This window comes from Penicillium macrosclerotiorum (assembly GCF_028827735.1).
Source record: "Penicillium macrosclerotiorum strain IBT 26536 chromosome Unknown utg000002l_segment0_segment0, whole genome shotgun sequence".
NCBI lineage: Eukaryota > Fungi > Ascomycota > Eurotiomycetes > Eurotiales > Aspergillaceae > Penicillium > Penicillium macrosclerotiorum.
Window position 1 is genome coordinate 1,625,737 of NW_026643082.1, and position 13,939 is coordinate 1,639,675.

Genomic DNA, 13,939 nt, shown 5'->3' on the forward strand with positions numbered 1-13,939 from the left:
TGAGGAGCGGAATATTCCCCGTTTAGCACGTGAATTCGGTGTACAGGCATACTCTACATGATCGTGTTAAAAATAAAACAGGACCTAACACAGCTAAACGCTCTCTAAGGCTATCAAGAAGAAGCTTTGATTCTCTGGATTAAATATATGAGCGATTGTATGCCTAACAATCCTAGAATACTAGAAGCGTGGGCGAATCTTGCATACTAACGTGTGGGTAAATAGCGTGTTAGCGAGATGTGGGCGTATCGCTTCATCAATAGGCTTCCTAAACATCTTCAATTAGTCCTACTGAGCAGTATATAAAGGAGTATAAGCGAATCCTAGCAAAGAACCCAGCAGAATGTTAGGGCGCTACTTGCAGGGTAGCGATCTGTTGGTTAGGCAAGAAAAGAATGAATAGAAATATTGAATCATCATAGAATTATGGAATAACAATCAGGTATATTATTTAAATAACTGAATATTAAAAAGATTCTAGCTCGAAGTAAAGGGAGATGTTACTTCCATATTAGTCTTAATATAACTATCATAGCCTTCACTAAATGCATAACGATAAATGAGACCTGATTTCGTTATATTTACGCCTTATACGTGTAGTGTTCGATGATCGTGTGCGTCATACATACGATTCGTATCCGAAGTTGACCCGAATAACATCAAGTATTATAGATTCAGTTGTTCCATAACACTTTTAGTACAGGCGATTGGGGATTTCGCCGATTCAACGAGAAGAAGCGTCAAAAGCGCACACGTTCAAATCGCCAGGTATCTAGCAAGATTCAACAGTCCGCGAATCTATATTTCTAGATTCAACGTTGCCAGCATGCGTTGAAGGTATTCAAAACGATACTACAGAGCTTGCTCAACAGCAAAATATAGGCGCTGAGCCTACTACTAAGCGTGTTTTTCGGTATTCTAACTGTAATATTTTATTTGCAGATATAAGCATGACTGAAACATCAAGCTGATTAGTCACTTGAAAGAAAAGACCCCTTGACCAACTATCAAGCTGTTATTTCTATATAAATTTCAATAAACACTTCTTAATTATTGTTTAGAGGATAATATACCGTAAAAATTCGAGAAAGTATTTTGTCCCAACACAATTTTGTATCTTGTGTTGACCAGATAGGTGTAGTGCGTTGCTATAATATATGCGCGTACGAATATGATGCCCACATTACAAATGAGAGTATGTCACGCAGTGAAGGTGTAATCTTACGGCGTCTTGGCATAAAATACACGCACTATATGAGCCAATCAAACGGCAACTTTGCCGTCATCACTCTCCTCACCACAATCCTACGCCAACACTTCCTGTATCTCGCGGTCTCATCGTATCTGAGGAGAAACAAGACTCTCTCACATTTAATACCTTCTTCCCACACGTATCCTTCAAATAAGAACGTCTCACATCCTCACATGCTCTCATAACTACGCTCCAGTAGCCATATCCCTGATCGCGTTTTGGAACAACGCTCCGCTTAACCACCATCACCGGGCATACGCTATGGCGATGAAGACAAGCGCTAGCGATACAAAGTTCACAGTCTTCATAAGATTACCGTTTGAAAGAGGTGATTTTATTGATCCTCCGCCGGTAAGTGCCCTTGAGGGCTCAGTGCATACTGATTAGCCCACATCTACTGACCGAATCAGGTGGAATGGAATGCGGTAAAGGACCAGGCTCTTTGGGACATCCTTTCAAGGCCTTCGAAGGGCGACGATATTGATTGTATGTGTATCTTCCATACTGTTGAATATTTTAGCCCCTGTGTCTGTATTTATGGATCACTAATATCTGAAGCAGGGAAAGCACTGTATGAATCCTGTGCACTCTGGTCGGGTTTGTCAGTAATTGTTCAGACTAATATTGGCATAATAGCGCCGAGAACTTTGATGTCGATCTCCAGTTTCTGCTGCAGCAGGCAGCATGGCTCTACGATCGGAAACTGTCCATGGTTCGGGCGCAGATGCGCAAGGTCCCGCCAGTAAAGCCGAGTGAGAAGTCGAACATAGTGGCATCTGTGCCCGTTGTAGAAAGTGCCACAGCGAGTAGCCCACCTCAAAAAGGGCAAATAACTTTAGGTCCGTCTTTGGTGGCAATGAATATAGTGGATCATGTATGGGAAGCAACCGCTAATGATGGATTCATAGGCTTTCGAGCCCCAAGCCGGCAAGGGCCTCCCCAGCAAGATGCCTCTCAACAAGGTAAAGATAGTTATCCGAATATGCATGTTATAGAGATTCTAACTCGGCTTAAAGTCCCTAGCGGTCGGCGCACTAGTTCTACTTCGACGACCACTGTCAATCAGTTCCGTCACAATTGGGATACTTCTCGCACTGACACTCCGACTGAAGGCAGGGAACAGAGTTGGGAGCAGTATGTCCGGCCGCCGTCCGTCATGACAAGAGACCCATATGCCACGCCGTCATTTGGACGGTCACCTCCCATTGAAGAAGACGATTATTCCTCTAGCTCGGAAGAATCAGACTCTTCGGAGGAAGCTCCCCGTACAGGTCTTCGGTTCCGCAAATTCGGCCAATTCTCTACCCAACGTGTCGGTTTTCGCGATGATGACGATGACGACGACGATGATGCCCCGGCTTTTGCACCCCTGACCCGAGATTCCGATCAGGCTTCACGAGACCGATCGGGCGAAGAGCTTAGTGCAACCTTGCGGATGGGTGCCGATAGAGCGGCTCGGAAACGCCTGCTGGACCGGACGGGATCCCGACAACCTCCGGCTACAGAGTCATCCACGAGCTCATTGAGCTCCGGCGTTCGAGTCGAATCAACCCATAGTGATGCTCCTCGACCAGCTGGTCAGCCGTCTACATTGAGTCCTCACCGTGCAGGAGAAGCGCCCCGTCGAAGCCCTCGTCATCCTTCTGCGCCAGGACGAGAGCCTAGTGATGGGACCCCCAGTATGGGAAGCAGCTTTAGCGATCTAGACGGTATGTTCCCTCTTCCCTGAATCGCTCGTACTCAATTTTTCTTGAAGTTCCTACTGAATGAAGGGGCTCTTAGATGCTAGCGTTACACAGTCTGCTCTGGAGGAGGCTCTCGCCAGTAACATGCAACACGGAGGCATGGCCAGCCGCATGAGCACGATCAGTCATGCATTTCGCAGTCGGTATCTGCCATAGCATGACAGTTCCCGATCCGTTTGACAGGACTCATTCAAGGATGTCTTTTCTGACCCACGGACCCGATGAACCTGATAGTAGCTGCCGATGGGTCACTCTTCGAAGGGTCTCGGTACCGGTACTCAAGACTTCGTACTATCGTAGCCATCCCCTGCCGCACATACAAGTCCAGAAGCCTCCAGTCCATAGTGATGAAATCTACTCCGTACATATTCTCCGAGCTCTCCTTTCTTTTGCTTATCACGATGGGTCCCAGCAACATCAACTCCGTAGGCCCGAGTGCTCCAATGTACTCGGTACTTCCCGTCCTCGGTGTGTCTCCACGTGACCTCAACGGATCCGGGCACGCCTCGGCATCGGCGATGTGCACCAGTCATCGCGTAGACCAGAGCATCCAAATTGCATCGAATCAATCAGCCTGTCTCTAGTGCTCTAGCGTTGCGGAGTGACATTCAGCTTGTTGTATCGGTCCAGCGGCAGCGCTAGTGCTGGAACAGGAAGCTCTAGATCTCCACTGCCGTCAAACTTGACGGCGGGGCACTCAAGATTGCTAAAGCTTCAAGCAGACTCCCGAAAGAGCTCCTGGGCTATAAAGCAGGCCATTTCTGCTGCGTTTGAGCCATCTCAATCAACATTACATGTGAAGTAGCTATTGGCAACTGTGCTGTGTTGCTTGACAAAGCCACATCTCCCGGTCGCATCCCACCGATATACCCCTCCTACTAGCGGCAACCTCGGCTTCTTATTCGCGAGTTCAATTCGCCGAAGCTCGGTGTCTGCGATCAAACATTTTGACCTTGGTCGCCGAATCATCCGGCCTTCAACTGCTCCTCAATCCTCTTTCTCCCCTATTTCATCGCCATGGCCCCATCACTCGTTGACATGGAGCCTGCGGAGGCCGAATCCGTCTACTTCAATGAATATCCACCACCCAAGGCACTCCCCAAACACGAAGCTCTTGCGCGCGCGTTCATCGCTCGCCATGTGGAAGCAAACCGACGCGTAGTGCTCGTCACCTCAGGTGGAACGACAGTGCCGCTAGAGGCGCAGACTGTGCGCTTCATCGACAATTTCTCCGCGGGTACCCGTGGTGCCACCTCCGCAGAGTACTTCCTCCAACAAGGGTATGCAGTCATCTTCCTGCACCGTCAGTACAGTCTGTTGCCATACTCGCGGCACTACAGCCACTCGACCAATTGCTTCTTGGACTTCATGGATGAGGCCCCCCAGCCTCTGATTCAGAAAACCCCGACCATGGCCGGATCGTGGTGCGCAGCGAATACCAAGATGAGATGCGCGATGTGCTGCGCAAGTATCGCTACGCGAAGCAGAACAATTTGCTCCTCCTGCTTCCCTTCACTACGGTCGCTGAGTACATGTTTGAGCTGCGGTCATTGGCGAAGCTGATGCGGCCCTTGGGCCCGAATGCTTTGTTCTATCTTGCTGCAGCCGTGAGTGACTTCTTCATTCCACGAAGTCGTATGGCGGAACACAAAATCCAATCCTCCGAACTACCCGCACATCTCGATAAAGATAACGCCATTGGGTCCGATGATATCTATACCGGGGAAAATGAGGCCGAGCCTCCGAAGAGCCGCAAGAAGCTTGTCGTCAACCTTGACCCTGTACCTAAATTCTTGCACCGACTGGTTGACGGATGGGCTCCAGATGGAAGCATGGTCGTTTCGTTTAAACTTGAGACAGATCCCACACTCTTGGTGTATAAAGCACGGACCGCTCTGCAACGCTACGCGCACCACCTCGTTATCGGTAACTTGTTGTCCACAAGGAAGTGGGAAGTCGTCTTCATCACACCTGATCCGCCCCACGAGAGATGGATCCGAGTGCCCAAGGCCCGACGCAGCAAGAGCATATCTGGAGTGGAGGACCAAGTCGGTCTAGCCGAGATCAAGAAAGGGGGCTCTGGGTCTGCTCCGGAGACCGACCAGCCGCCTGCGTATCCACAGGGTGGCGACGATGGACTCGAAATCGAGAGTCTGATCATCCCGGAACTGGTGAAGCTGCATGAAAACATGATTCAGAAGAAAACAGAAGCTTCGTAATGAATGGATATTTTTCGGGCTCGGTTACCTTAGCATACATAATGAAAAATCTTCAAGGAATGCATTTTATCGGTCTCTGGGGGTCGATTACACCCAGTCATTCATTTTTTTGTCTGAACTTCCTCCGCAATCATCCTCCTCACAGCTAAAAGAGAGTAAGGCGGATTGCTATTCGGGCGAGACATACAGCCAGCAGGAGCAGGGTAACACGATAACCAGACCAACAGTATCTTGATCGGAGTCCTGGTGAATGAGATTTCTGGCGTTTGGCTAAAAGCTCACGAATTTCGGGATCATGGCCAGATAAATGGCTATTTTCTCTTTACTATATTGTAGCATCAGAACGGATAGTAAGAGGCGCGTTGATGTACAGAAAATACAGTCAGTCTACTCTCCGTAATAGGCCGCCCAGCCTGCACCATGGTGGACGGACTCAATCTTACGCACTTGAAATACACAGTCTATGTCAGGATGGAATTGGTTCGATCTCACATAATCAAATTTCCATAGTCCTGAGATTGCATTCTTCAGGTAAACGTGGGGCTTTCCCAGGGACTAGAATTCGCAGTGACCCCCGCAGAGCATTGAATAGTACTAGTAGCTTAATCTATAGTACGCTATGTCGAAACTCCACTATAGTCCACAATGCCATCCATCCACGGTAGTTTGAATAAATTGAAGAAGGTCCCTAGCGAGATATGTGTGTGTGTGTGTGAGAGAGAGAGAGAGAGAGGGGAGAGAGAAAAGAATCATTCTAGATAAGAAACTGGTCTCGATGCAGCCACCCCTTGCTCACATTCCGATCCTGCGTCTCGTCGTGCTACGCGTCCCGCTGTGTCAGCAACCGAACGGCAGACGCGGCCTCGTCGATCGCTTTAGCGCCTCTCCTTGGATCGTCCCTTGTGCAGGCGACCTGTTCTTTCAGGGACGATGACCGCCAGCCCTGGTGATTGACAAATTCAGTCTCTCAGCATGGTCCCCCGCCGTCGATTCGGCCGTCGCTTTGCTGCCATTGCTGCGGCCGTTGCCCTCTTCTTCCTGTACCACGTCTTCTCCCTACAATCCAATCTCTCGCAACCACGACCATCATCATCCGTCCCCAACAGCGCTGGCGCCCCCGTCTCCGTTCCCGAAAACAACGCCGACGAATCCACTCCATTGTGCCCGCCACTCCCCGGAATTAACGATGTGCTGGTGGTGATGAAAACCGGTGTGACCGAGTCTAGAGACAAGGTCCCGGTCCATTTCGACACCACCTTGCGCTGCGTCCCGCACTATGTGATATACTCTGACTTTGAGGAGGAGATTGAGGGTGTTAAGATCCATGATGTCCTCCGTGACATGAGTCCCGAGGTGACGGAGCAGATTCCTGACTTCAACATCTACAACCGCATCAAGACCTATGGTCGCAAGGGTCTCGAGCAGGACGACTTCGCCGACGAGGCCAATTCCGCCATCGGCAAGCCGAATAATCCGGGCTGGAAACTGGATAAATGGAAGTTCCTACCCATGGCCCAGGCTGCGCTGCGCCATAAACCCAATGCCAAGTGGTTCGTCTTCATGGAAGCCGATACGTACGTCTCGTGGCCAACCCTGCTGGCCTGGCTCGCCAAATTCGACCACAACAAGCCCTACTATCTGGGCACGGAGACCCAGATTGCCGACGTCATCTTTGCTCACGGCGGCTCGGGATTCATGCTTTCGAACCCCGCCCTGCAGCGAGCCTCCGACCAGTACGCCGTGCACCAGGTCGACCTGGACCACTACACCAACGAGCACTGGGCCGGCGACTGTGTCCTTGGCAAGGTCCTAGCCGACGCCGGCGTCAACCTGCACTACTCCTGGCCGGTCCTGCAAAACTCCAACATCGGCGAGCTGGACGAGTTCACCACCGAACTCTACCGCGAGCCCTGGTGCTACATAGCGATTGCACTGCACCACCTGAACTCTCAAGACATCGAGAACCTGTGGAACTTTGAGCAAAAGCGCTGGCGCGATGTAAGTCCTCTGTCCGGGCGAGTCGCCCACGCAAACTACACAATCCATTGCTAACCATTTTCCCTGCCCCTTACCAGAAAAACAAACGCATTCTCCTGCACAGCGATATCTTTCGTGAATACCTCTTCCCCGAGATCGCCCAACAGCCCACAAGACTCAGCTGGGACAACCTCGCCGCCGACGAACAGCCTTTCGCCACATCCCTCGAGGACTGTCGCCAGATCTGTGAACTCCAAAAGACCTGTGTACAATTCTCCTTCCGCGAAAACAAGTGCTACACCAGCGGAAAACCGCGCCTGGGCAACGTGGACGCAAAAGGAGGCGCGTCAGGCTGGTTCACGAGCCGGATCCGTGACATGGTGGATCGGAAGGGGCTATGCAAGGCGCCGGAGTTTGGCGGCCCCTAAAGAAAAGCTCTGGAATATACGTGCTGCTTCTGTCTTGTTTTTTTTCAGCATTCTTAGATCTTCCTTGATTTCTTCGGTGCTATGATGTCTTTTGGTTTGGGCCATTCTGCTTTATGATTGCATGCTTGAATTGGCGAGTTCTTGGGACGCGGAGTATAATTATGTGCATGGCATCAGCCCGGGGGGTTTATCAGCTCTGTCTGTTAGTGTGACTCCACTTGGCTCACGATGTTTTTTTTCCTTCGATTGTTACACTCGCATGGACACTTTGGGTTACAGAAAAAGAATTCTCATGCTTTGAAAGCGGCGTTTGTCGTGGGCCTGTATGTACATTGCGAATGACATTGTTGGAGTCTGATTATCTTCTACTGGCTCTGACTTCCCGAATCCTCGTTTTTTCGTGCGTCAAGAATGAGATTCCTTTTGTGTCGTAATGAATTTTGAGTTGGTCTCTTCTTGAAAATTTGAAGGAAAAATGGAGGCCAAAGGATGAATTCAATATACCAGTGTCCACCGAGTGAGTGACAGAAGTATAGACTTAAGGATAAATGTATAATACCAAGAAACGAGAGACGCGCCATCTCGACATCTATACAAAAGCAGCTGCTATTTCACTTTCACAGCGGCGGGCTGTTAGGATCCTCCAGGCACTGATCGATCCGCATGACTGTGAATCCGACACCCTTGACGTGTCGAATGAATTGTGGCAGATACCCGACCGTCGTGGGATTCAGGAAGTGCATCACGGCGAGATTTCCGCCGCGCGCAATGCCCCGGTAAAAGGCTTCGAGTTGTCTCTCTGGGGTCGATGTGTTTGCCCAAAGCCAATCTTCCACGTCGACACTCCAATTGACAATATAGGGGTTGTGGATATGCTTCGCCAAACGCTGCCGCATGCGCGCACCGACGGTTCCAAAAGGGGGGCGGAAGTATGAAGCTGGATCGGACATCATTAGCATTGTCTCCTAATTAGTTGTTTCTATTATCTTACAGCCAATATTGAGATTGTTTCTAAGGGTTCGGATCGATTGGACAATCTCCTCATCAATCTGGTCTTCCCTGGGAAGAGCCTCCATTCTGTGATCGGTTAGCGTTGACACAACAGACTTGGTATCTAGGCAGGAGATTTCAGTTCTCTTAGTAGCAGACTCACTTTGGGTGTGTGTTGGAATGCAACGCAACTTGATGCCCCTTGCGTATCATCTCCCGATAAAAGTTAGTGAAGTTCGTCGAGGAGTCGCGAAGACCGGCCCCAACCGCGAAGAAGGTCACCCGAACATCCTCATCGTCGAGAATTCGAAGGACTTCCTGCGCATACTGCGGTTGTCCGTCATCAATACCGAACGCAAAGGAGTTGGGACGACTGCAGCGAAGGATCAGTTGTCCACTCGGCAACTTGTCAGGAATCATGAAGTGATTGTTCTCCAATGAGGGCGCTGGAACATTCGACACAATCTCGACTCGGTACAAGGTGATCGGTTCTTTGGAGTAGAAGCCGGTGAATGAGACAGACACAACTCGATTTTGATTAATGTGGAAATGAGAGAGAGGAATGAAGAGCTCTGTTCTCTCTGGCGATGCGGGTGCTTGGTCTCGATCATCGTCGGACTCATCGTCATTATCATCGCGGCAGCTGTCCTTGTTGGGGCGCTTCTTCTTCGTTCTCGTGGACATACCAACGTTGTTCGAGTCATTCCATCCATCTGTATCATCTTTTTCCCGACTCCCTGATCGGGTCCTCATAATGTACCTCGATGCTTCAACGCTATCTGGCACACCTGGGAATGGGGCTCGATGCGGGTAGCAGTCCGCATTGTGCTCATTCAGCGAGACCGTAAATTCTTCGTTTCCTTCGAAAACGACATGCAAGTATTGATTATGCCAGGCCAACAGGCTGAAACAGCTCGCCGTATTGAACTGGGTATGGAAATTCTGATCTGGATCTGTTGGGAAAAGACGCATCTGGCCAGGGCGGTGTTGGAGCGTCAAGTTTTCACCGGTACCATGCCAGAATCCCAAGTCATTGTGGAGTGGATCTTGAAAGGTGTCTATAACCAGCGATGGCATTGGCCTTGGTCTTTGGGGTGCGCGATGTGTATCTTGTCTTGTCTCAAACCAGTGATGTTGTTCATAAGATCCATGGACCAGACTCGTTGCCGAAGAAACCAACAACAACAGGGCAATGAGTGGCGTAGATAAGGAAAAGAAGTATTGCATGATGAGAATTGGCCTGTATCAATGAGAGAATGCTGTGGTCGGTCGGCCAAGTGAGAGCAACGTGCAAACAACTACACTGGATTGCCCGGAGTCGCCGGTGGCTGAAGAAGTTCAGTGGATAGTTCTTCGGAAAGCACGATTGTACAATTTTGCATTTGGGAAAGTGGCATTTCAGCATTTTTGACGCATCTACATGACTTGAACAAATATCTTCTAGAACTGGGAGATTTTTTGTTGATATTAAAGACTACCTAGTCTTTCGTATTCAGAATTCTCGCAAGCCTCGGATCCTTGTAAGCCGTAAACAGATTCCATTCCTGACTGAAATTCTGCGGACCGACCTTGAAACATTCATGAGGCGATGAATGCCCCGGAGAACGCATAACTCGTATCTTGTACAAAGTGGAGGCCATGTAGAATTTGTCTATCGAGCTGGGCTGTTTGGCTTTCCTGGAGGTAAGTCTTGCTTCCGAGGTTGTGTAAAGCAAATCGAACTCCATAATGCAGAATTGGATAAAGAAATACCGTTATTATTTCTCATTCTCTCATTCTCGTGAAAAATGGTTTTATGAAAGTCTCTGAGAAAGCAAAGTGGAATCGAAATGAAATGAGGTAGATATATCACGTCTACCACTCGACGTCGTTCTTCCAGGATTCGTCAGCAGAAACTTTCGGCTTGGCACCGAGATTGCCTTTTGTTTCCTCATTCTCAGACTCATCTGAGTCCCCCTCGCCCCAGTTGAATCCTGGAGATTCTTTCTTCTTCTGTCGCTCAGCTTCGCTGTCTGTCGTGTCATCTTCGAAGGTAAGTTGAGCCTCAGAGGGCGCAAAGCCTTGGAGGAAGTCAGGAACATTCTGATTACTCTCCATGAGGATCTTCACTAAGTCTGAGGCAAGGTCATCATCGCGCTCGTTGTAAAAGGATGTTGCAAGCCCTTCGTTCCCAATCCGCGCTGTGCGGCCAATACGGTGCATATATTCGGTAATCCCACCCTGGGAAGCACGAGGGAGATCGTAATTAACCACATGCATCACGTTGATAATGTCGAGACCACGTGCAGAGACGCCAGTGGTAATCATGATCGGACATCTTGCTGTCCGGAATGATCGACTTTGAAGATCTATTAGTCGAAAGCCAATATTTGGTAGAGAAAAGGGTCATCAAATGCGTACATGGCATCCTCCCGCTCTCTCTGGGTTCTATCTCCATGCATAGAAGTAGTAGGAAGCCCTTGGTTAAATAGAAAGTCATCGACATAGTCAACTTCGCGCTTGCTGTTGACAAATATCAAGGTGCGTGTTGGGACCAGGCTCAGCAGTAAATCGTAGAGAGCTTGCTTCTTCTTTCGTTCATCCACAAAATGAACCTAATATTGCATGAAATTAATTGAAGATAAATTAGGCTTCTTCTGGACAAACAGTACTTACCACTTGCTGAATATGTCTGACCACACTTCCGGGACGTGAGATGCGAATTCGAATATGATCGCGCCCCAGGTAATTTCGAGCAAGCTTTCGACATTCCTTGTTGAACGATGCGGAGAACATCAAGTACCGATGATCTGAATCTTCATTGACATCTAGGATCAGGTCAATCAGTTAGGATCGCGAGTTTTTGAGAATGTTGATTTGAAAGAGAGAAAAAAAAAAAAAAAAAAAAGAACCCTACCCCCTCCAGACATGAGCCTTTTGAAATCATCTTCCCAGTCAGACTGTAGGAGCTCATCCGCTTCGTCGATGACAGTATAGCTTGACAAATATTAGTATGCGGCATCTTTGGGAGTTTATTGAACTGAAATGCACTCACCGAACCCGACGAAGAGACAAAACATTAGGCTGTCGCATGAAATCCAGGACGCGGCCTGGGGTCCCTATGAGAATGTCGCATCCTTTTTGCAATTCCTCTCGCTGGAAATGGGCTGGGGCACCTCCATAGACGACACAAGGACGAAGCATGGAACGATAACATAACCTCCGTGCATCGTCAAAGATTTGGTTAGCTAATTCTCGAGTAGGGCAAACAATGAGAACCAGAGGCTCTGCCCGTACTGCATGTTCAGCAGGATTCCACTGTTGAGCGATGTTAGGACGCGCGGCTGCCAATTTTTTGGCCTTACCCATAAGCTTCGACAGGATGGGAATGAGAAAAGCACCGGTCTTTCCGGAACCTAGAAGGGGACATGTTAAGCACACGAAAAAGATCAAGATCACAGCTACTATGACAAACCAGTTTGGGCAATTCCAATGACGTCTCTGTCCTCTTGAATCGCCGGGATTGTGTAGCACTGAATGGCTGTTGGCCATCCATACAGACATAGATGCAGATTCTCTAAGAGAACCGGGTGGATACCTGCATCTTCAAACTATAAGTCGTCAGCAGTGAGTTGACCAGCAAGTGGGGGAAGGACATTTACCTGAGCAATTGGCTTTAGTTTGAATTCACTCTCGATCTTAACATCATATGGCTCTTCTCGCCCAGATATCTTGAGTCTGCGAACGATTGTTTGTTAATTTAACTCCCCAAATGGGTAGGAAAAGAGCGAAGCATACTCGTTGAATCGGCTTCCAGCCCGTGGAATAAAGTCATCCTGGAACAGCTGCTTCTCCAGTTCTTCATTTCGAGGACCAACATCACCGTACTCATCCTTCCATTCATATCGGGCCGCCACACCAGCCCAGTCTGTAAACTCCTTGCTGTTGTAGGAGTCGTAGGTAAACGGAACAGGATCGGTCCACCCTTGTTTCCGAACCGCTTCAGCAGGCTGTCCAGTCTGTTTTTCGCTGGATGATGGATATTTTGGTGCATTTGAGATATCTCCCAATGCATCCTCAACTTTGTCGAGCTGATCCATCCTGGTGGAGATGAACGATGATGTTACAGTTGGGAGCTCGGAGGTTTGTTAACTGTGTGGTGAGAAGAACCACAACACCAGAAATCAGGTTGTAGATAGAACGAGCGGCTCCTGAAGTGTGTTGAAGAGATATATGTGGGAAAGAATTGACAACGACCAGGCAAAGTGTCGTTGCAGTACTGGTGAGAAGATAAATGGCAAGAGATAAGGGGAAAGTGTGGAGGGTGGGACACGGATGAGTGAAGTGAGAAGGTGGATGAAGAAGAAGAAGAAGGAGAGGAGAAAGAAGAGAAAGGGCAGGCAAGAACGTCAACAAACACGTCCGATGAGGTTCTTTCCTGATAAGAAAATGTTGATGGCAGGTTTGTTGCATGTCATGCCCGTCACGTGGGAGGGTTGAGAAGGCACAAAATAGCGAGACACTTTTGGGAATTGGAGACACTGAGTGATTGGGGGATGTGGACGATGCCAGCCCACCAGCTTCAGCACTTGGAACCAATAGTGAGACATTTTCATGTATAATTTTGCCTTGTCTGATGTCCACTACAGAGTATTGTCATGAGAGGGGCTCTATATCATGTTTGGTGAGTGAGTATATTACACCTTCTACATGTCACAGTCTAGGTTGACTACATGGCACATTTTCATGATCATGTTGATGTCTGCCTATCCGTATGGTGACCAAGTACATCTACATCTAACCACATGTAGGTTCATGAAAGAGAGCTTCTTCGTGATGGACTTCTCAACGTATCCATGTTTTGTCCCAAATTCGAGAGCAGTATACCAGGTACTGGTTGATGTGGGGGGCGTGGTATGACTATACAGCTCATGATGGGTGCATCCATCACTAGCGAGCCAAATATTATGATCAAGAAGGGCCAAGAATCTTGTATCTGGGTGCATCTCCATTGGGCTCCCTGTACATAAGCGGTAAGATGGTACGTGTCCATGGTCCGTATACGGGCTGGACCGTTGTATTTAGCTACTTCCCCTTATATACGAACATTAAACCGAGGCATCTGGAAATCTCCGATGGGAACCCTCCTGGCGGTTGCGAGGGTATCAGTCCAAGAATATAGATCGCCCATGAATACCTTCTCTGTATATTTGCCAATTCCCATACGCCCAGTCTAGGGAATGAACTCCGGAGCCCATACGGGTCGACTAGACAGGGAGTCTCTGTCTGTGTCTGCCCTGCTTCGGCTTCTGGGGGTGACCGGTCGGGAATTCAACGCTCCTTGGGGAG

General features: G+C 48.9%; 5 protein-coding genes across 5 annotated transcripts; 3 read left to right on the top strand and 2 right to left on the bottom strand.

Moving 5' to 3' along the window:
* Positions 1-1,513: 1,513 nt before the first annotated feature.
* N7462_001733 (uncharacterized protein) lies at positions 1,514-3,153 on the top strand (the record flags this gene model as incomplete). Its single annotated transcript, XM_057073459.1, has 7 exons — positions 1,514-1,603; positions 1,663-1,738; positions 1,814-1,823; positions 1,889-2,091; positions 2,161-2,214; positions 2,269-2,961; positions 3,035-3,153. The coding sequence occupies 7 exons, from the start codon at positions 1,514-1,516 to the stop codon at positions 3,151-3,153; spliced, it is 1,245 nt and encodes a 414-aa protein (XP_056937100.1).
* An 861-nt stretch (positions 3,154-4,014) lies between these two features.
* N7462_001734 (phosphopantothenate--cysteine ligase CAB2) lies at positions 4,015-5,216 on the top strand (the record flags this gene model as incomplete). Its single annotated transcript, XM_057073460.1, has 2 exons — positions 4,015-4,300; positions 4,375-5,216. The coding sequence occupies 2 exons, from the start codon at positions 4,015-4,017 to the stop codon at positions 5,214-5,216; spliced, it is 1,128 nt and encodes a 375-aa protein (XP_056937101.1).
* Positions 5,217-6,188: 972 nt separating this feature from the next.
* N7462_001735 (glycosyltransferase family 31 protein) lies at positions 6,189-7,621 on the top strand (the record flags this gene model as incomplete). The annotated part of the gene is made up of 2 exons (XM_057073461.1): positions 6,189-7,214; positions 7,292-7,621. The coding sequence occupies 2 exons, from the start codon at positions 6,189-6,191 to the stop codon at positions 7,619-7,621; spliced, it is 1,356 nt and encodes a 451-aa protein (XP_056937102.1).
* A 617-nt stretch (positions 7,622-8,238) lies between these two features.
* Positions 8,239-9,838, bottom strand: N7462_001736 (polysaccharide deacetylase family protein; the record flags this gene model as incomplete). Its single annotated transcript, XM_057073462.1, has 3 exons — positions 8,239-8,558; positions 8,613-8,698; positions 8,775-9,838. 3 exons carry the CDS (start codon positions 9,836-9,838, stop codon positions 8,239-8,241), a joined length of 1,470 nt encoding a protein of 489 aa, XP_056937103.1.
* A 627-nt stretch (positions 9,839-10,465) lies between these two features.
* N7462_001737 (DEAD/DEAH box helicase) lies at positions 10,466-12,690 on the bottom strand (the record flags this gene model as incomplete). Its single annotated transcript, XM_057073463.1, has 8 exons — positions 10,466-10,949; positions 11,012-11,205; positions 11,267-11,418; positions 11,508-11,587; positions 11,646-12,006; positions 12,066-12,201; positions 12,253-12,328; positions 12,389-12,690. The coding sequence occupies 8 exons, from the start codon at positions 12,688-12,690 to the stop codon at positions 10,466-10,468; spliced, it is 1,785 nt and encodes a 594-aa protein (XP_056937104.1).
* Positions 12,691-13,939: the final 1,249 nt, after the last annotated feature.